Here is a 23,199-nt window from a genome sequence, read left to right on the forward strand (position 1 = left end):
GGAGATAAAAGAGCTGTGTATTGCTCGCAACAACTCTACAATCAATACTTGAACATTCTCTTGGGGACCAAAGATTAAACAGGCTAGTTTCTGACTGCACGTGTGTCAGTGGGTCAGCCATCACCTGTATTGAAGCAGATTTATTAAGCCATTCTGAAGAAAGGGGATAGCCTAGTTGCCAAGGAATAATAGGTAGGAGTCTCACCTGGAGTATGTGTTCATTTTGTGACTACTGTGAGTCTGCTTGATTTTGTAGTGGGATTTTTTGAACAGAACTAGGGAAAGCGGTGTGTTCTATTATTCTATTGCTATGCAAACACGCGTCAGAAATGTTAAAGGGAGTATGGTCAGTTTTGGAGCAGTTTAATCTATTTCTCAAAGAAGACCAAATATTTTTAGATTGGCTGAATGGGTTTTTTCCAACAATACATTTCAGGTAGTTGGTTTGGGTTGGTTTCTCTTCATTTCAGCGCAGCATTTAAATGGACTTGCAAAGACTTAACATTGCTTGAGGTAAGGTAATTCATCTCTGTAAACAAGATACCGTATTGGATTTTTGACAAAGTTAGGCATTATAATTAATTATTGATGCAGTGTATTGCAGTTGATGTACTATCAACTGCAATACACTGCAACAATAATGCAGGTGCTTCTAAAACACTACGAAAAAGGTATGACTCAATCTAAAAGTCCAAGTTGTGCTTTGGAAGACATGCATACTACTTACTAAGCCCCTCCAAAACTTGTGAGGCAGGTAAGAATTCTGTCATAGTCAGGTGGATTTTGCTAACAACATAATGTGTTTTTTTTTTTGTCAAATAATATGACTTTAATCTGAACCAGGATTCAGAAAGATTCAGGCTGGACTCCATAAACAAATTCAGAATCTGAATCAGAATCTAGAAACTCGAAATAATAACCACCCCTAGTCACAGACTGTCACAGCAAGCCAGGGTGACCAAAGTCATGTTCAGCCGTCTGTTCAGCTTGGAAGCCAAACAAAGTCAGTGGCGATGAGCCAAAGTCCTTGGCAGTAACCCAATAAAGTTTAACATCTTTGTAACAAGTGATACAGCAATAGTGAAAATAGAAAGAAATTTAGAAATGTTGCTCTCATGCTGAGCTTTAACAAGTCTCTTGTGTTTATTAGCCCATCACCACTGACACCATGAGATTTAACATTACATTTATTCAGCTGACGCTTTTCTCCAAAGTGACTTACAAATGCTTCTGTATATCTGACAGAGGTTGCATGCCTCTGGAACAACTAGGAGTTCATTCAACTCATTCCATAGGCATGATTCTTATCCACTGCGCCATCACTACCCCTTACAAACTTAAAAATGTTACTGACAGTAAACAAAAACAGTATCACGAAATATAAACTTGGATTTAGTTCTTGTCTAGTGTTATAATATATGTTAAAGGATTTCAACATTTAAGAGGGACAGTAAGCTCCAGTTATCTTTTAAGTGTCAATGGTTTGGCACTATTTTGTTACATTTGCAACACAGACTTATTTGAACTACCTGTGTGACCAGAGGCTCCAGAAGCCTCTCCACAGTCAGGGTGCGGATTTCAAGACTCTTGGGGTCCCATTTCAACAGGATGGGGGAGGTGGCGGTCGTCATGGTTTCTGTTAGGAACAAAAGCAGATCAATGGTTAAAAGAATGTTGAGAACAGCCTTTTGGCTCATTAAAACATATAACAGCTGTAGCAGTTTCAGAGGTGTTCAACCACATTTCAATTTATACACACTCAGTAATACTTCTGGTCTTTCTTATGCCAAAAATCAGTTCTTATATGGTACACACTTCCTGGGTGAAGATGGCATGAAGCACTGGCACCTTTATGGAGACTATGTTGAAAGTTATTTCCTACAAACCTGCTAACAGCCTTCAGATCACTAATCACTGATAACAAATTTCAGACACCAGTTCCAGCATGCCTAAGGCCCAAGATAAGGAGGATTTAGACATTTGTTTGTCATAAAATAGTGTTTATTCCATGGTTGACAAAGTCTCAACACAACTTTTATAGTTAAACTGTGTTGTCCCAAACAGTATAAACACAATAAACTCTGTGGCTAAGAAAATAGTGCACTCAAACAAGGCTTCTATGTCAGTAGGTAATTAGTCCACATGGCATACTTTTTTTTTTTTTTTTTTTTACACAATAACCTGTCATGGATTATGCCTTACCACCTTTAACCAATCAGAATCAAGTACAGACATCATATTTCATCATGAGGTTTGTGCCAATACTCAATCCTCACAGACATCTCAAAAACTACAGGCTCCAAAACAAGGTTTTTGCAGATGTCCGGTAACTGTCGACAGTCAGCGAATCTCAGCTCTACACATCAAATAAAACAAAGCACAGTCAACAATTCCAGCAAACCACAAATTAATGGCTGGCGACCTCTCTAACCTTACATTTCGGTAATTAACTTTCTTAATTAACTCCACCATTACATCATGTCTCTCCAAAGCTGGAACTTATTGAGTAACGGTAAAGTTAGGGAGGATTGTATTGTTTTTCTTCATTTGTATAGCAAGCTTTCATTCAGTGTTTGGCATAGATTTTTCCACATTTTTTTTTGAGGGAGCCGGAGTAGAATTCTGATTATTTAAAGTAATTCAGCTAGAAACATTGCATTGTACTGCAGGGTTCTACAGTGCAAGTACAATTCACTGGCATTTGCCCCTAAAAATAGATGAATAGATGTGTAAATAGATGTGCAAACCCGATAAACAATTTACAAGCACAGTGTGGGAGTAAGGATTACAGCCTACCTTAATGCTAATCATCCAAGTACTACAAGTCCCACATTCTACAAGTCAATGCACCGTGAGAGTTTTCCATGAGGATGCATGGGATAACATTGCGATGAGGTAAGAATCTAACCATTAAATTAGTATTTGACATAAACTGTGTTTGCAGTCTTTAAATCGTTTAATGTACACACTGTATTCAGAATACTAGTGTGTATATGTGTGCACTACTGAATCATGTATGAATACTTCAGTGAGATATATACTGCCCCAGTGAATTTAATATAGAGTGAAATGTTTATATTATATTATATAATATATTATATTTATAGACATGGTAAACTATATCTAAATACAACATTCTCTTTGTTAATTGATTTTTCAAGGCAAGTGTTATGGCTAATAATATTTCTCTGAAAATCAGGCACTGAATAATCATGACTAATTTAATATAGATGTGTAGTGCAGCTACAACACCAAAACCGCAGGCACCACATGTGGCAAAGACAACAGGGGATTTCTGTTTGTGTTAATACTGGTCGCAGCCATCTGTTTTCTTTGCTGTTGCCAACAGACCGTAGGATGGTGTGGCTCTGTATGGAAAGTGCTCAATCAATACAGACACACTAACAGAGCTCTGACTCAGCAGAATATCTGTCGTATCAGTCACCGCTGTGGCCTGCTTTGTTGAGATGCGCTCATCATGTTGCCATTGCTTTTTGCAGCTAGGCGTCTTACATACGAAAGCAGTGCGTGTAAACAACAGAAGGCTTCACGATTACTTCTCATTTACTTCCTGTAAGACCACCACACGTCAGTCATTTTTGACAAACCAATGCAAATGACAAGAAAGCATTTCATTTAATTTAGATCAGCTTCAGAAAATTATACTATTTAGACACTACATGGTATAAGGCCTAAGCAAAAAATAGAATCCAAGGTGGAAAATTAAAGGTGCAGGCAGACAAAGGAACTAAAGTACAATTGCACATTTGTTATTTTGTTACTATCTGAATCTTTAATGCGGGGAATAAATGTTCACAAGACTTCTTAGATGTTTTGTTTTTTTCTCCAATATCCATGACAGTCAGACTGAAACCCAGCTTCTGGATCACTGGTTCTGAGCAGAAATGCTCCTTGTGGTCTTAAAAAAGCCCTTCTGTTTCTTTTCCCGGGAGATTTTAGATTTGTACTTAGCAGTGAGTTCACACAAGGGGGCAGCAGCTCATGCCAGAAAGGTAACCCTGGTACTGTACCACTCAACCATAGCAGGAGGTTTTTTTATAGTTGTGTCTAAAAGCACCCTCTTTCCAGGAACTAGTCTGTACTTATCGTCCTACTTTGTCGGAGCACTTGAATTGGGTTGATGATAAGACTCTCCTGCTTGACTTTTTGCATGATGATCTTAGGTGCGTATGGTGTATCATTTGATTTGACATTAATCAAAATGCCACTAAGGTGTAATGGTACCGATAATGAATCTGTACCTGACAAGATTTCACCCATCAATCGTTGAAAGCTTGCGGGCATTCACTGTAGTATAAAAGGACATCTTAATGAACTGTCAGAGGCCTTGTCTCCACCTGTCTGCGCTGCTTATTATTAGTGCAGTTGGCTTGGTCACTGGGGTCTTCAGTTTTAGATGTTAACGTCACGCGTCAAAATCTAATACTGAGTTTGGAGAAATTCATCCTAGATTGTATACTGCAATATTCCTTTACCACAAAAAACACAGGCCTAGCAAAATTCATGTAAAGCTGCAACAATTAGCCGATTAATCAATCAGTCAGAAAATAAATTGAAAATAAACTATTTTAGCAACAAAACTGTTGGTCGAACAAAATAATAATTTGATAACATCACCTAGGACTCGTGAAAATGTGTGATGTACATTTTCATGCCTACATTCATAATAATACATTTTATTTATAGGCGCCTTTCTGAACACTCAAGTTTACCTCACAAAACATAATAAAATAGTACAGCAATAATTGATAATATAATTAACTATAATTACAGTGCATAAAATCAGGGTACAAAACAACTGGAAACAAAGATTGAGAAAGAGTGATCATGTGGAATATGCCAGTTTAAAAAAGATGTGTTTTCAGGCGGGATTTAAAAATGGAAAGTGATTCATGGTACACAGTTTCTGGTGTTTTTATAGATGAAACAATTGATTAATCAAAATAATAATGGACAGATTAATCGATAGTAAAGCAATCAAATAAAATACCTGTTGATAATGATGCCTTCTATTTTCCTGGTCTAGTATTTCGATAAAGTCTGAAGTCTGAGTCTGAACATAACATATGGAGTAAGTAAAGGAGGCATGACTATCTCATTCAAATATAAAATGCTGTCATTACTACAATAGAGGCATGACTGGAAGAAAGCAGACTGAAAGCAAAGCGTGCACAGTGCACAGTGAATGTTCTGGTGGCTCATGTGATGTAGTTTATTGTTGCTGGAGATCTCTGTACTCCAAATGCTCTTCACACCCGCATAACAGTCAAAAGTGAAAGGTTTTGTCGCTTTACACAAGTTCATTGTTATTTACATTTCATATGTAATGTAGTCACATACAACCAAATCTTCAAACAAACAAACACAGGGTTTCTGATGACGAAAAGGATGAACAGGGAAGTAAAATAAAATTCTGTCAAAGATGTTTCTACATGAGGGAGTGCCTCACAAAGTTAGAACGAAGTCATTTTTTAAGAAAGAATACCTAGATTCTCCAGTTCCAGGTTGATCTGTGTATCATTTGTTCATTTATTATTTGAATCTGGAAAAACTTAATTGAGAGGTCAAAACTTAGTTTTTTATTTGCTGTAGGCATCAAAAAAGAAAAATGACTGTTTTCCTATTTTTATCTCAAAGTGGGTAATCAAATGAACCAAATAAAATTAATTTATGTTTTTTTAAATTTATGTTTTAAGGTTTTGGTTCTTTTGTTTTCCAGATTAAGTGAAAGAATTTATTGGATGGATGATACATTTTCTGAAATGCATATTATCTGGTTTCCTTAGTATTCTATGATAATAAACTGAATATCTTTGGGTTTTGGACTATTGGGCGGACAAAACAAAACATTCAAAGACGTCATCTTGGGCTTTTTGGAATATGTACTTGGAATTATTTACCTTTTACCAACATTTTATGACAAACGGCTAATTGTTTTTGTTCCAATCAGTTCCAAAACAACTAAGTAACAAGGAAATAATTAAAAATTTCATTATTAGTTTACAATTACATTATTGAAGAATAAGATTCTTGTTTTGTGGACCTATTGTTTTTTGGGTCATATGTCGTATGCATTAGGTTTTGTCCTCTATTTATCTAGCGTTATGTGTATTTGCTAATTCCTCCGAGTTATTTGTCTAGTGATATATAAGGCACCAGTAAGATTTACGAGTATGTCTACTTATGAGTGCATTTTATGATATTGTTTTGATGTGCATTCAGTATACCGAAATCTACATTCATCTCATGGAAATATGAATGAATGTTTTGTAATGGCTGCCTTATTTTATGAGGAAGTAGGTGATTGGTGTAGACAAATAAGTCACCTCCTACAAATGCTGGCTTCCCACTATGTAGCACCATTTGCCTGATGAAGGTCTAGTACCGAAACGTTGTGTCAATATATATATTTTGCAAGTTAGACAGTGTGCGGGAGTTTTTCTTTGCTACCTTTGACTCTCCTGTCCTCCTCCGACGCACCTGTCTCTCATTATAGAGGTGCAAAGTTATTTATTGTTCTACAACTGATTAGGTAAAATAAATAAATCACATGTTTAAATTTCACCTTAAACCATTGTTTCTCTTATCTCGTTTATAAAAACGTGTAGATCCCATGTAAAGCATTTTTAAGCTCTAGCTCATAAAACCAGATGTTTGACATTTGAGGTAAGAATCCAAAAAACTAGACACCCCAGCCCCATAAACACAAACACCAGCTAAGTGAACACCTGGTCGACTAAGGTAATTACTTTACATCCGTTAGCAGTTGTCTCTCCGCCATGTCATCAGCATTATTTCAGAGAAGAGCTGACACAAACAGGACCTAAGGCAATAATATGGTTTAATGGGCAATAAAAAACAAACACTATCGTTAGGTGACAGATGAGCTGACTTATTGGAAATGGCTGCATGTGGTCAGCTTGCTACAGATGCCATTGTTACCACTCCTACATTGTTGCTACCCCCTGCATCCTGATAATAAAACATATGTCTTGACAAGATGTTAAATGGTTGTCCTGGTGCTCTCAGCCTCTGTGTACACAACCCTCATCCTCTCAGTTCTCACTCACTTTCTCTTCACAGTTCAAATTCTGTAATGGGTATTTGGCTAAAATTAGATGAAGAGAGCATTTTGAGGAAACAGAATCAAAGTCACTGAAAGATATCACAGCAACAAGAAGTGTGTGCATAGTTGTGTGATATTGTGGTTTTAAAAGTGTGTTAAATGCTTACCCTTCTCAACTCTGGCAGTGACTTGCTTACATACTGTATCGCAGTTGTGCAAAATTCAACACCAGTACTAGGTTAGAGGGAGCAACAGCAACGCAGTTGCTAATTTAAGAAAAGCTGTATATGAAGCCAGAGAGCTAATACACTGAGAGGACTGTATGTTTCTCTGTAATGCCACATATAAGGCTGTATAGTTTGTTAGTTTATTGTTTCAGCTAATTTTGTATTTTGTATTACGCATCTAAAATATAATCAGTCTTCAGTTATTGTTTGCATGCTACTTCCCATCATTGGACAAATTGAAGGTAAACATGCCGGACTAAACAGTTTGTTGCTGAGCTAACAGACACACATACTCACAAATATAACCAGCAAGAGACAGCTAGATTTTTAAAGTATGTAACTGAAAGAAATCCCACCCCCTCCCTTCAGGCCTCCTTCTAAAGCCACTCCCCCAATACACATTTTCATGCGCAATTAGTGCACACAGGAAGGTAGGTAGGTAGTCAATTCATTTGGACCAAAATGTCACGCCAACTTGAGTAAACTCACTTGAATAAGGGAGTGATATAGACACTCCACAAGAGCCTGCAGTGCTAACCACTGAGCATCTGGGCTGCCCATCTGTGTGGTTATTCCATTAGAAAGTGTTTCCAAGCAAGAACTCACATGAGCAACAATCTCACGGCCTTAATCAATCTGTTTGTATGTATATGCATATTATAGTTGGTCTTTTGAGGAGTACTCTTTACCGTGCCAGTAAATAGTACATATACTTTATTTTATACCTCGAGTAGGGGGAAATTATTAATGAACAGAGACAACTGAAGTATTACTTAAACCAACGCACAAAACAAGAAAACCTAATTAACAACAGAGCTTCAATTTGGTGAGTACTCCTTACCAAATTCAGCGGGAAGAGTAGATGCAGGCTCGTGATCAATTGAGCAGGAATAACGCTGCTTTCTAGCACTGAAACGAATCGGTGAAACAGCAGCACTTGGTCAAACTAGCAGTATCGACACCTGTGAAATGTTCATTTAAGTTCTATTTTTTGGTGTAGTGGTCATGAAACTTTACAGTAGCAAGTAGCAGTGGTGTTAGATTTGATTCAGAGGCAGAATATTAGTAACACCTCTCAAGATAATGCAATGATGTACTTTGTCACAATAGAGTGTAAAGTGAGCCTTCACTGCATTTAGGTTGTAATGCATCCATTACAAACACTGACAGTGTATCATTAGCTTGGTAATGTACAGAAGCCATGACTGCAAACAGACAGAAAGAGCTTTTGTTGGACTGGGAGGCTTGCTTGATGCAGGGTGCACCACTGTGGAACTGTTACCTATCCTTTCAAACTCAAGTCTGCGGTAAAGATTTAAGTCTTCAAAGATAACGAGATAAGAGAAGTGGTGACAACAATTCAGTGAAGGACTAACACTTCACTGCAATCAAACACATACTTCGTTGTACATAATAAAATCACACTATTAATCTAAATAAAGTAATTAAAAAAATAGCTGCTAAAAAAGTGTTCGAAATGCTCTACAACGTTGTGCAGGTTTTCTTTTTCCTCACTTTATTTCAAAACTACTTCAGTTTTTGTTGATATATCAATGTCTAGCCGAGAGGAGCGGGATGTTTATGCAAATGCTTGTGCAGTGCGTTATTTTCTAGAATAAATCCTAACAACTCTAGCAGATGGCCCATTTTCCTCCATGTGCATTGTGTTATTCTAAACCTTCTGAAACATCACCATCCTTCCCCAAAAGCTTGTCCTGGGGCAGAAGGAGATGGAATCATTACATTTATTCAGAATATAAAGGGAAGAACATGACAGTAAACAATGCTTGCTTTATCTGTACATTTCAAAAGCAGGTACAGGTTTGAGAACACACAGTATAGAACATGTAGCCCACATGCAAGAACACACAGAACTTCTTTATAAAAACACACACACATAAAAACAAATGGAAGATCTAATAACATTAATAAGGTGATTTTCTAGTTAAATTACCCATACAGTTGCTTTATGAACTCGCTTTATCTGTATTTGCATATTATTTTTCTCTCACAGTGAATAAATCATTTTCTATTCTTTCCATTTTTTGATCTACTCACGCGTCAGTGACAGATGTACAAACACACACACACACACACACACACACACACACACACACACACACACACACACAGCAGATGGCGGGACATCTCACAAATTACACCAACTGAAATGTGACTCAAGCTCTTCACCAAAAACATGTTGGTTGAACAAAACAGATCTGAGAGAGAGGGATTGTACCCCTCCTCAGAAAACTCTGCGGTTTAGATTACCCGTATTTCAGTACTGAAAAGTCAGAATGACATTGACATTGCATTTAAGGCAGAATCCTGTTTGACCTCAGGTTGGGAAAGAAAACTGTTTTTGGTGTGCTGTAACTTGAAACGTTGCAGTTTGCCTGTGCTTCAGTAGCAGGAGAGAGGAGTGACGGAGCAATGACTGGTAGGAGGAGTGGTTACGTAGCGTGTGACGCAGAGGAACAGGGGACACAGGGAAGACTGGCTGACCACTGTTCAGTAGCACGGACTGTGATGGAGAGCTGGTAGTCAGAGCTAACCAGCCATGACAGGCTACTGTCAGACTCCTGTTTCATCGCTGGAAAGACAGGTGGAGCTTTCACAGTCACTAAAAGCCCCTTTGAGAGAGTTCCTGTGTGGGTACCTGTGCCAGTGGCTTTACCGTGAGAGGCTCTCCGGTGTGTGTTTCTGTGGGAGGGTGTCAGTACACAGTAGAGAGCTGCATTGGGATCCCGCGGGACCCTACACAAATCGCGCGGTGATTGTCACGCTGATAAGATGGAGTCAACAAACGAAATTGAAAAGAAGATTAAAAAGAGCACATGCAACTGCTCATGTGAACGTACCTCACGGGCCTGACACAAACCGGCGGCCTCGGGTACAGGAGGCGTGACCACTGACTTCAGTCGCCAGTACGTCTCCTAAGGTGTCAGGAATGAGGTTTACTCACTGCACAGCCTCGCTGGTTTCCGTCACACGGGCGTTAAGCATAGCCCAAACATTTGTGTCCTTTTTTCACTCTGCATGTCACAATTTTTGCAGGATCAGCGGGAGCGTGAATCAAGAAAACAGTCCCGTGCAGGTCTCTAGTACACTACTGTTTGTAGGCCCTAAATATGTTTTTAAGTTCAGAATACAGCAAATATTAATTCATATACAATGCTGTTTTTCCGCAAGCATTTATGAGTCCTCAGAGTCTGTAATCCATAAGAAATAGTCATAGGTTGATATCTCATATCAATGACAATCCACAGCAAAGCGTGTCAGCGTGTGATGCATTTGTGTTACACATGCATTTAGAACAATTTTGTCTTTTCTATTGTGCGTTATTTACATGGTCTTAGGTCCTGCGACGATACATTGGAGAAAAAAAATTTTTTTTTCCCCAGATAATCATAGATTTCTGAACAGCGGTCTGTCTCTTTGATGGATGATGATCTCTGAGCTGTTCTTGTTCCAGCTTTGTGAGATACTCCCTCACTATGTAGATACATCTTTGGTTTAAGTTTGTTTTTATCCCTGCTCATCCTCTGCATCACCAGAAACCCTGTTTTGCGGATTTTGACAATTACAATAAACAGTAGGAGCATAATTTCCCCATGTTGTGTTATATAATCCTGTTAATATTGTTTGTGTGTTCATGTGCTTTCCCCCTTGAAACCGCGTGTGTAGTAACGTGACTCTGCCCCCTCCAGTCCATCTCAGCTTACAGACCGGAGTCTGTACAGGGAGATGTTAGCTAGCGCTAACCGCCTTCACTTTCCAGCAGTTGTGGAAACAACAGACAGAGTTTATTAACGGACACACTGTGACCTAATGTTACACTGTAAATTTACTGCCAGACTGACAACAAACCGTCACTGTCTGTCGCTTACTCTCTCATTAGCTTGTCCACTCACTCGCTACACAAACACATTGCACTGCAGTTAAAATAGCTAACTCCTTTATAACAGCACCTGTCACGTAGATGTCCTTTGATGAATGAGGAAAGAAAGCTAGCAAAGCGTGATTTACCATATTCATATAGTGTGCGGGTGAAAATCATTTGTTTCGCATTAACATTAATAATTGAGTGAAATTTTAGTAGCAGCGCTCATAATTCAGCAGCGGCGATGCACCGAATATAGGGGAACCATGTCTCTGTAATGTGTACGTCAACCTTACCTTATTAATTAACATTTAGATGACCTAATGGATTTGTGAAATCTGTGAGTAAAGAAACCCAAGCTTTAATAGTTGAACATATTTACAGTACAAACCTTGTCAGTGAAATATAAGGGCAAAAAAAACAACAAAAACCAACATTCAAAAACAAAATAATCGTTCAATAATCGTAATCGAGGTGAAATGTTCAATTAATCGTGATTTTGATTTTAGGTGAAATCATCCAGCCCTAATATACAGGTATGAGGCGCATTGGCCTACAGAGATCATCAGGGGCAGCTATGGCTCAGGATGTAGAACGGTCGTCCACTAATCAATCCTCCAGTCTGCATGTTGAAGCATCCTTGGGCAAAATTGCTCCTGAAGCCTGTGCTATTAGTGTATGAATGTGTGTGTATGATTAGTTCCTTTATGATGTGCAGCTGGCACCTAGAATGACATGGCAGCCACTGCTATCAGAGTATGAATGTGTGTGAATGGGGGGAATGTGACATGTATTTTAAAGTGCTTTGAGTGGTCGGAAGACTGTAAGTTAGTCCGAATAATTACAGTTACAATTTCATTTACAATTTTCATCACAAGTCACCAGAACATTCACTGTCACCGGCAGTGATGTATTAGCATTATGCACTGTGATTTGGACACTTTGCTTTCAGATAGCTGTCTTTCAGTTGAGACTCTATTGTAAAGATGGCGTCATTTATGTTTAAATGTGGTAGTCATGTCTCCTTTACTTGCTCCATGTTACCATCAGACTCTTAACGACATGCTAGACCACCATTATAAAGCATCATTATCAGCATGTATTGTATTAGGTTATTTTCATCATCGATTAATTTATAAAACTGAGAAAAGCAGAAAATCCTCACATTTGAGAAGCTGGAAACATTTTTGCCTAAAAAATAAAATAAAAATGAAACATATAATGAAACATATAATAAAACAATACATTTTCTTTCTGAATCTGGATGAATTCTGACTGACATTGAATTGTTAAATTAGAGCAGGCAGTAGGAGTCAGTTTAAACAATCAAAGATTTCCAGTTTAGTTCATTAGAACTAACACACTTACTACGACTTTGCACTTATTGTCAATATCTTGACAAACTGCTTTATATTATTGTTTTGGTTATATAATATGTCAAGAATAATTTCAACCCTGGTGTTTGAGAAGTTACAGTGTCATACAGCAGTGAACTCTGTTTATTGCATTACAACAGGACTCTGATATTTTTCACGGTGCTGCTGTTTTCTCAGCAGTGGCATATTCCTCTGGCCAAAGCCTCTGCATCACTCCTGCTTCCTCTCACCTTGTTTACCCTGCTCTGCCAGGAAACCTTTAATATCATAAAGGAAAGCTGCCGAATCTGTCTTCAAAAAGAGGGGCTGTCAAGTTATTCTCAACTACTCTACTACTGAACTAGCTGGCTGCTAATTAAGCTCCCTGAAACTGACATCATCTTCTAGACTGTTAGGAAAATACTCACTACTTTCTTGGTTTTTCTCAACAGAAAAAACAGCATATAGAGCGCATTTATCAGACAAAAGCCAAAACTTTGCATATTCACCAACTAATGTACATAAAGATAAATAGCTACAACAGTTGTCATTTTAGATCAACTTGTAATCAACTTAAGGAAGAGAATTCTTTGCAAACAGTACTTTTTGCCTCTGAATGTGAAAACTTTCTTTATAAATGTTTTACCCCACATTCACAGCAGCAATTGTACAACAAATGCACTTTAAATAAACTTGACTTGTGAGCATTTTCTAGTCCCACTATGCAAGTAAATTAAAACATGAACTAGGGCTGTGAAATATGACAAAGAAATCATATCCCGATATAGGTCATTTCTAGTAAATTCAATGAAATATGGCATTTCCAACTGTAACTCGGTATATTTCTCTGCCTTGTAACAGTGGGGTATTTGATTTAGGAGAAATCCAACACCATGACAAATACCATGATGGAGTGAACAACGACAGAGCAAGTAATGTAACTAATGTCAGGTAGGTTGTGGATTAGCAAACTGATGCTACTTGCAGCTGCAAAGCTAACATGCGAGGACGAGATGATCCAGAGCAGCACAGCAGCTTCAGACAGCGACACTCACAACCCTACTGCTACAACAGCTAACATCACAACAGCAGCATGTCCATGGGCAAGTCATTTAGTGTTTCCTGACTGACACACGCATTATGGTTGGCACTGCTGGATAGTGTTGTGTGGCTCGTCCATTATTTTTAATGCAAATGCAACTGTGGAAGAACCAAGACCACGGTGAAGTTAGTTTCGAGTTGGATATTAGTTTACAATGGACATTTGATTGATGTTGAAGTCCAACTTCAAACTAACTTCACTGCGGTGCAAAGCAACGATAGAGCATTATTGTAAACGATAGATGTTTTTCTATCGTCAAACGTTAGATATTATCATATCGCACAGCCCTAACTTGAACAGCGCTCCTCTCCATCCCACCCCTCAAACCAGCACAGCATATGTAATCTCAAAAATGTCAGAACAGAACAATGACATGCATCATTCCCTCAAGTCCTGTCAAACTACTGTGTTTGATTGATTGATGAGTTGACTGATGCAAAAAGCTTGATTCAATGTTCTTGTCCAGGTTTCCTTTTGGGGGACAAAAATGTAATGACACCAGGGTGAAGTGAAGGCCTGAAAATGTTTTTTACTCTAAAGGTCTGTGCTCTTCTGAGAGAGCTTTAATGTCTGGGTTGTGGTTTCATCAATAATGCCAGGTTGCCAGATTTCCTACTGTTCATCCATCTTAACCCACTGTGTGTCGTAGTAGAGGCCTCTGGCCCAGATCTGTCATTCTTATTCACATTCTTTATTCCCTTCTGCCTCATCGACATTGGCAGTAGACGGGGCCAGTCCCAGCTGGCCCATTCTGAAATTGCTTACTGTAGAAACACATCCCCATAGCAAAAGACTGCTACCCCCATGCCAGCTGTTCACTCCTCACATTCACCTAATAAAACCCCACTGAGCTTAAGGGTTTAAAAAAAAAATGTTTTAAAAAAACTGTAATGACAAAAAACATCTAAGTTAAACAGCAGATTGTCTAAAGAACTGTGCATTTGAGACTCACATTGCAAAGCTCACCTCAATCTCTGGACTGTATCTTTCAACTTACGTGACTTCTGCTGTTGTTAAAAAGGCAGTCACATTAGGTGAAGGAGCTGAACTTCAGGTTAAGTTGTTTTTTGCCTCCTTTCTTTACCGTTTTTCTTCATTTGGATGCTCTCATAGTACAACGCTACAGTATATGGCTATATGCTAATAAAGCAGATCGATTATATTCAAAGCTCAGTTAATGTACAGTATGATTTGAAGTGGCTCCTTTTGGTTCACTATCTCTTAACATACATCTCTTGTCTGATGATCTTGAAAAAAAAGTCAAAATCAAGACTCTTCTCTCTGTGAGTGCATGCTAACATGGATTAACTTTCCTACCATGAATGTATTAACAAATGAGGTTAATACATGATAAGCACTCAGGGAGCAGAGAAATAAGGTCAAAACAAGTGCTAAAACTAGCAGGGTTTGGTATTTTGAAAATCCGAATGATTGCTTACATGTAGCTTCAACAAATTCACTCAACAGACGCATACGAAAATAAAGTAACAATCACAAGGTTAACGTTGAAACAATTTTCTGTAATCACATCTTAGTTCATAAGATTCACAGAAAGCAGTTTTAAGGTTTAATGGGGTGCCTATGAAACCTTGTGTTGCTAAGGAAAGCAGCTTCAGCATAGTTCCTTACAAATACATGGACTAGATGTTTAAAAAAGTAGCATTATAAGAGTCTTTCAGAGTGAGAGCTTGTTAACTGACACTGCAATGATTCATGCAAGGGTGGCATGAAGTACACATTCACGTCTACTTTAGGAGTGACCCCGAATAGTCGAAGATTCGATGCGTTGATATGCGGAGCCTGATTCGACTGTCTCACAGTCAAATCTTTGCAGCGGTGTTATGAGTGAGGATAATACCATTTTGGCTATATTGGGGTGCTCAAAGTCTGATTTTACATAGAACGACAGTTTACCCTTAAGGCTGGGAGTGTCACTTAAATATAAATTATAAATATACTTTCCACCTTGAAGTCCCACCTCTGATTGGTGTGGTCAATCAGATGTCAAGGGTGGCCTGTGCCATCCCAGACCACTCCCTGGACATGCCCCCGTGGAAAATAAAAGCTCTTAATTTATTGCTACCTTTCTTTCATAGATACAAGATGAACAGGATTTTGCACATAATATGTCATGAGAGAGATGGACTCCCAGTGAAATTTGTGTACATTAAGCTGATTCTTTGTGTCATTACAATGTGCGAGTAAAAATGTCTTTAAAATAATACATACTGTGGGTTTTCAGAGAGACAGAACTATTTTCCGCAGTATATTCTTGGGCCTAGGGTTTTGCAAATACACGGATAAAAACATTAAAATTTTTAAACTCTGCTTGCACTGCATAAAATGGGCATCAGAGCTTCTTTACCATATGACACTAACTTTGTGACTACAATCCCTGTCATTTGTCATTATGGAAAGTTAAAATGCCAACACTGCACTGACCCAGATTCACAGCGGAGTTAAGCACATACACACACTTACATGGAGCAGTGGGGGAGTCTCTAAAAGCAGAAGTCAAGGCTCAACCTGTCATATCGCTGCTCTCCAGAGCCATGTTCTCAGGGCGGCCAAAATAGGCTGATCAAAGTAGAGCACAACCTGTAAAATTCTCAAAGCAGTCGTGTTCTCTTAGGAATTCAAAAGCCTTCTTTAAAAAACATAATACACACACCGGAAAACACCTGCCCCTGATTGGCTGGAATGCATCCATAAAAATCCTATATTGGGATACAGCAGACAAGTTTGAATTATATTGCTGTTCCTGCAAGCCAGTGTCTGTCAGATCATGTGTTTTACATAATCTTTTAAAACCCTGGTCCTATCCCCCTTCATCCTATAGATACAGATCATTTCTTACTGGAAATGCTAGACCTGAGTTGAGTATGACATACGTTAATCGGGCTTTGTGTCTGCAAGCCAGGCCTCACTACTTGTGAACATTAACAGAAGGGGAAAATGTAAACACTGTTCTAGATCTCCAAACCTTTAGTGTCAGCGGCTAACAGCACTGTATTTACACAACACGTCCCCATACCTAAACAACAGATTAGTTCACTTGTGAATGACTTCCAAAAGAAAAATATTTCTTTTCTTTCTTTCTTTCTTTCCAAAAAGAAATATAACCGCTTGCGGATGACATAATTGATACATGTGAACCATATTCATATTGGTCATGCTCTAGTGAAAAATGCTGTATGTTTCTCTGACAACTGATATCAGTCTTTAGTATCCAATAGTATGAGCGGGGGAAAGTGATATCTATTTCACATACTCAGATTTAGATGCCATATTCACGTCGCCATATAGCTTACATCCTACATTATATGTCTCTATATTTAACTTTTTCAAACTGAGGACAAGACTTTAAACAAGACTAGAAGCATAATTATTTTAATGTCCTATATAAAAGATATTAAAACGTGTAGTCGTGCTGTAGCCTCAAAGTGTGTAAATTATTACTAAAGCTTTAATGGTTATAGCATCGTTATTAGGAAATATAAATAATAATTGGATGGACTATGAGGGCTTCAACATTTTTAATAGTCCAATATGGTAATACTGACATATTTCCAACCATACCTGGAACTTGTTATTTGCTACCAGGCCATCTTTTGAACCTGCTAAAAGAAGTTACCACTTCTGTTCCAATTGCTATTCCTAACAAACTGCACAAACCATTGTTCTTTGTGTTTTTATTATTTGTTTTTATATGGGTTTTTTATATTCTATTCATGTCTTTATGCCATGTTTAATCTGAATCAGAATGAGCTTTATTGGCCACGTATTTTATGACGCCAGTCTTTCATTGCTCTAAATGCACATACACAGTTCCTACAAAGTTTTTCAGGAAGATAGACAGACACAAAGCTGAACAAAGATAGCTAAGCATAAACATTTAACTACAATGTACAGACAAGTAGATGAACAAAATAGATGCATATATAATATATATAAAAAGCAAACAATGCATAACGTACAATGTCTATATATAAATTAACATTGTGAGTATTATAGGCTGCTGAGAATACAAAACAAGATTTAGACTCAAACTAAGTCTGAATGCCAAAAATGAGAATCTCAAAGCAGAAGAGGAGTGTATACCTGGGTACCTCCAAACTAATTCCCAAGATGAACTCTTAAATTCATGGCTATGCACAGTTAGAGCAAATATCATTTGAACGTCCCTACTAAAAGGCAAGTACTTCTTTTACCGCAGCTGTACAGCAACGCATCTGTGTCAACATAAAATGGTCAAAGTAGAGAAGACGACCAGAGTGATCAGGTTTAAAACAACTCTGTTATTCACTAAAGCATGACAAGATTCACAAGCTTGCAGGAATCTTATCAAATGCTCTTCCACTTATTTATTTTTCAGAGATTAGGGAAGGCAGGGTGTTAAGGGTAACCTGTAGGGTTTTTAAACTACTAGTAGCGCAATGGACTGCTAGCAAGTAAACAGGCATGTAAACAATGCAGGAGTTAACATACTTCAAAATTAAATGTTTTATGAGGAAAGGTCTCTGATGCCAATCCATACTGTGAAAATAACCCCATCTAATCGTTTTACTCATTAATCAATCTGTTATTCTCCTGCCTCGCAAGCCAGATTTTGTTTTCTCACCATTCAAAGTACTCTTTTTTTCAAACAACAATTTAATATTAATTTAAATTTAATTAAAAGTTTGTTAAACACTATTGATACAACATTTTTTGCACTTTCTAAGAGCCATTTCACACTAATGTTGATAGGAAGATAATGCACTGGTCTGAATAGGACAATGTCATCTGACCTAGCTTTGCAAACCTGCTGTCAACGCAAATTACCCCTCGGGGATAATAAAGTTACCTTACCTTAGGCATCGGAAAATGCTCAGCTTTGATTTGAAACAGGGAACATGGGTTTCTTTAACACCTAAAGGATTACTCTTTGTCACACTAGAGTGTTTACAGGATTGCAACCTTATAGTAGATATTGGCAGTGATTAACCTTAACCATAAATTCTGCTCTTTTTAATCTCACAGATAATTGGATATGATTGAGGAGTGCAGGTTAACACCTCATAAGGTGCTCCAAAAAAGAAACCGTATGAAATCACACCACTTATCTCACTCGCCTGCCATATTGAATCTCAAGTGTAAACAATGACTGCAGGGAGCACTTTTACAAAACTTAAAGTCTAACAGCTCTGTAGGGGAGAGCCAGGACAATTTAAACATTTTTCAGATATACGTTATTTTAAAAGATAACGTTACAGACAGAAATAATTTGTTGTTGTGATCAACAACTCACGTGTGTACTGTTAATAACAGGTGCTATCTTGTAAAAATGTGCAACAACTTGGGTTTAATTTGACTTTAAACGAAAGGTGCGCATTGTTTCATTCGTCCCTACTGTGCGGGAGAGATGAAACACAGGGGTGTCCTTTTTAATGTGTTAATGCGCATTTGGATTAGATCTTGGCTGCCCTTTTTTTGGTCCACTGAAGCCTGTTTTCCTGGTCCACTGTGAAAACCCTATTATTTGGCTGTGAGTATCCTGGTGGTCTAGCCTGCAGCCTGATGGACTCTTCCCCCCTCCTGCAGTTTGAATTTAAAACTTCAAGATGTGTTAAAGTACTAAGTAACTAATCTGTCATGTGACCATGACAATGGCATATAAAACACTAAACATAAGTCATCATTCAAAACAAATGACCGCTTGTGTGAATTTACTTTCCGTGATTGAAAACAACCTTTTCCATATAACTCCGTGAAAGTGTGACGTATCCACCTGATTTTTCATGGTTTTGGTAAGTACTGTGTACTGTGTGTGCTAAGGTAGTTTGGCATATCAGGCTTGTGTGTATATATATTTTTTTATTTTTTTTGTATAAAGAAAAATTATTAGTAAAACACAGAATGTGCAAGGAACTATATTCCAAAGATTGAATCTTATTACTGGGTACTGTTATGGGACCCCTGGGTTATTCCCATTATGTGTGTGTCATGTTGTGGAATTAACCCATGACAATAGACTAGCATAAACGGGTTAAAGCAGGTTTAATACAGGTCCCACATCAGACATGAGATTTGTGTGTGAGAGTTTGTGAGAGACAATCTTGCACTTCTAAAACAGTTTAGTATTTTCTGCATGTACAAAATGATCTACTCAAAAACGAAACTTCAATTATTTCTATATTGGCAAAAGCTTTACATGCATGAATTTGAATACTTATATTTATAAGTGACTTAAACCCCTTTTATTAGCCTACTGCTAGTTGTTATATTTAATCTTAAATTTATTATACTGTAGAAATTTAGCACAGCCATCTGCTGTTTTGTAGCCCATACTGTATTTCAAACCAAAACACAGAAATCTAAAATTACCACTGCTGTGTTGTGTGCCTTTTGGGGTGGGAGATTAAAATCACTGAAAATGTGAAATGTCTGATTTTTAGAAGTTAGTGTCATCCTGGTATGATGTCCTGTCGAAAACTGTGTCCAGCTTTTGTTTTGTTTTTAACAGAAATGACAATACACCAAAAAATACAGCCCAAAGATCAGTACGCAGCTGCAACGACAGAAGGGGGACAATTATAACAGAGGTGCCAATAATCAAGCTTTTCATTGTTCAGCATTGGTCACGGCATGAGATACACAAGACATTGTCAACTCAAGACAAAAAAAAAACAAAAACAAACAACATTCATCTTCTTACGTAGGTTTTCCCTGAAACAGATATAAAAATATAGACCTACAAGAATTTTTTTTCCATATAGGTTTGGTGTTGTGCTCACTGAAAGCTGTTTAGCAGGTAAACGGAACAAGCCAAAAAATAAGCCAATCAGTGCTCTGTAAGTGCGATCTATCCATGCCAGACTCAGGAGAATGGCATTACCATACCTGTTACCTCCTAGCATCAGTTATCACAGAATTAGTAGTTGGTTAAAATAAAACAAAATAGACAAAACAACTATAGTGAACACAATGTCTGACTGAATACAGCAAGGAAACAAAATGGCAGTTCACTCTGATTATCAGGTTAGATATTTACGTGTTCTTAGACACACACATAAAGTATTTGTTCTACCAGTTTGTAATCCTGGTTGATATGTGGAAATCTGACCATGGATCACCATCTGCTTTTACAGTATAGACTATACTTTTAAAAGTCACGTCAAAATCAAAACTGCATTATTTCATGTCCATAATTTACATTATCTCTATCAGTATCTTTAGGCTACTATCGGTAAAACAGAAATCTTAATCATCACTCTAATGTACACTATGGATGGAATTTAATGTCTTATTTTAGTCTTATTTATTTTGACAGCAAAGGTCCCTTGCTCTGATGAGGGGATAGTATAATAGGTAAATAATGGGTAAATGTTCGAGACTATATGGGAATAAGAGAGAAAGGAGTATAATAGGAAGCAAAGTGAACAAACGTATGAGGAAAATTTCTGAGAAAGTGGGAAAGACTTAAAACTTAAAAATGTTTGCACTCAGACATTTCAGTGAACATCAGTAAGCAGCTCGACAATTCTAAGCCCTTAACATGCCAGCTTTTTGTTTATTTATAGAAAAGATCTATCTTTCCTTAAGTTAATAGGTCATTTCAAATTGCACAAAACCTCTGTACTTAAACTGAACTGAAACTGGGAAAAAAGCCCTGAAAGAATATGCCTCCAGCCTCCCACTCCAAGCTTTAAGGCTAAGCCCTGGATATCAAATCCTAGAATCGCCCCTGGTCAGCTTATAGATTTTCCATAAGACGAGTGAAGAAAAGCAGTCACCTAACAACAGAAAAGTTAATGCACCGAGATAGAGAGCACACACTGTGGGGGAGGAGCTGGGCCAATACTTGGGGCCCACCCTGGTCCCAGATGTAGCCTATGGTGGGGGTGGATAGAGAATGAGTATCAGAGAGATGAGTGATGCCTCGGAAGCACAGAAAAACTGAAGAGGATGAGAGAGCTGAATTGGCCACTAGCAAGACTCTCTGTACAGATTTGTTTTTGATAGAATCAAAACAATCAGGTGGCACAGAGGAGGACAAAGACACAGCAGAAGCAGACAGTTAACTTTCTAGTACCAGATGTGTGTTAACATGACCTCTCACGGCTAGAGAAACAACTATTATGCGAGTAAGAATGACACCCAATGTTTGCATACAAATTACATTCAGTTCACCAGACTGCATTGTTAGTGTCCATTCACTGATGCCTACAAGCAGCATCTACAAAATCCACCAAATGCCTGTTTCTATGGAGGTGAGACGTGTGTCCTCACTGTTGAGGCTGACAGAACCTAGTTTATAGCTATTATCCAGACCAGTTTCAATCCACACTTGTTGTTCCCTGTAACTTCATTAACGTCTTAACAGGTAAAAAATAATTACATTTTGTAGTGAGTGGGGGTAAAGACAGGAACATACTGTATAAATTACAGTCACCCCAGAGTAAAACTGTAGATTTATTTTATTTGTTGGTAGCCGGATCAGTTGTGTAAATGTCCTGGGTTATTTTCACATATTCTAACTATCTCATGTAAGTTTCACATATGCTGTAGGAACAAGCATATCTGTGTCATTGAAATAACAATATTATGTATAGCTTAAAGAGGTTAGCTTCTGTATTTTTCAACCTGGATCTTATAAGCCCATGTTTTTGTGTCTATGTGACAAATTGGTACATCATTATTTGAATTTGGTCCAGAATTGAACGAGTGTGCTGCAGTCCGCAGCAGTGAAACAGGGCTATAACGCAATCCTTGTAGGCAATTTCGCCCTCCTCAAAGTACGTCCACTAAAGTGCTTTTTTTGCCACTGACAGGCTCAGTCTCTGACAACATTGTGGAAAGGATCCTTATAGAGACCGACCTATTATTTTTGTTTAAACATAAATATTGGCTATGTGGCGCATCTCTACGCCACCAGACTCCCTTGACAAAAACAGTAATCTTACCCCTCTGGCCTAGTGCTGCCTCGATCGATTAATTTATGCTATTGTGTGACTTTGGTGTTTTTAGCACTTTAAAAAACCAAAGTCACACAACAACACAAACCAGCAACTCCTATGTTCTGCGAGGTAAAATTACTGTTTTTATCAATGGAGTCTGGTGGCTTTGATGAGAGCAACATTGTGACTGTTTCTCGTTAAACAAAAAAAATCTTACTGTTTCATAAAAACCCGTCTTTGTAGGGATCCTTTCCACAATGTTGTCAGTCACTTGTAATAACAATCTGAGCCCGTCAGTGGCAAAAACAAGCACTTTAGTGGACTGTGTAGTGGATTGTGTAGCAGCCCTGTTTCGCTGCTGCCAACTGGGGTGCGCTCAAGTTAGTCTTTAATTATTATTAATATCTATAGCCATCATTATGACACATGACAAAATCATACTGGACCACTAACATGGCCCAAAGTGAATCCATGTCTTACTATGACTACCAGATTCAAAGTGACTTGGACATGCAGCTTCAACTTTAAAACGAGAGTCTTTGATGCTCACAGCCATCCTAGTCTGCATGAATAACATTTCAACAATTCCTAGAGTGAGATGTAGCC

The 23,199-nt window shown here is 38.0% G+C and overlaps 1 protein-coding gene across 2 annotated transcripts in view; it reads right to left on the reverse strand.

The window, feature by feature from the left end:
• The window catches only part of ctnna2 (catenin (cadherin-associated protein), alpha 2), a 329,015-nt gene that overhangs the window by 300,296 nt on the left and 5,520 nt on the right, over positions 1–23,199 (reverse strand). For both annotated transcript variants that reach the window (XM_038713371.1, XM_038713372.1), the window contains exon 2: positions 1,530–1,636. In XM_038713371.1, the coding sequence (XP_038569299.1) occupies positions 1,530–1,631 (102 nt within the window). In that variant the 5' untranslated portion in view covers positions 1,632–1,636. The remainder of the gene's footprint in view (positions 1–1,529; positions 1,637–23,199) is intronic.

Source organism: Micropterus salmoides, unplaced genomic scaffold, assembly GCF_014851395.1.
Source record: "Micropterus salmoides isolate LMB-PRFRI ecotype aquatic unplaced genomic scaffold, ASM1485139v1 Ms_hic_scaffold_12, whole genome shotgun sequence".
Classification (NCBI taxonomy): domain Eukaryota; kingdom Metazoa; phylum Chordata; class Actinopteri; order Centrarchiformes; family Centrarchidae; genus Micropterus; species Micropterus salmoides.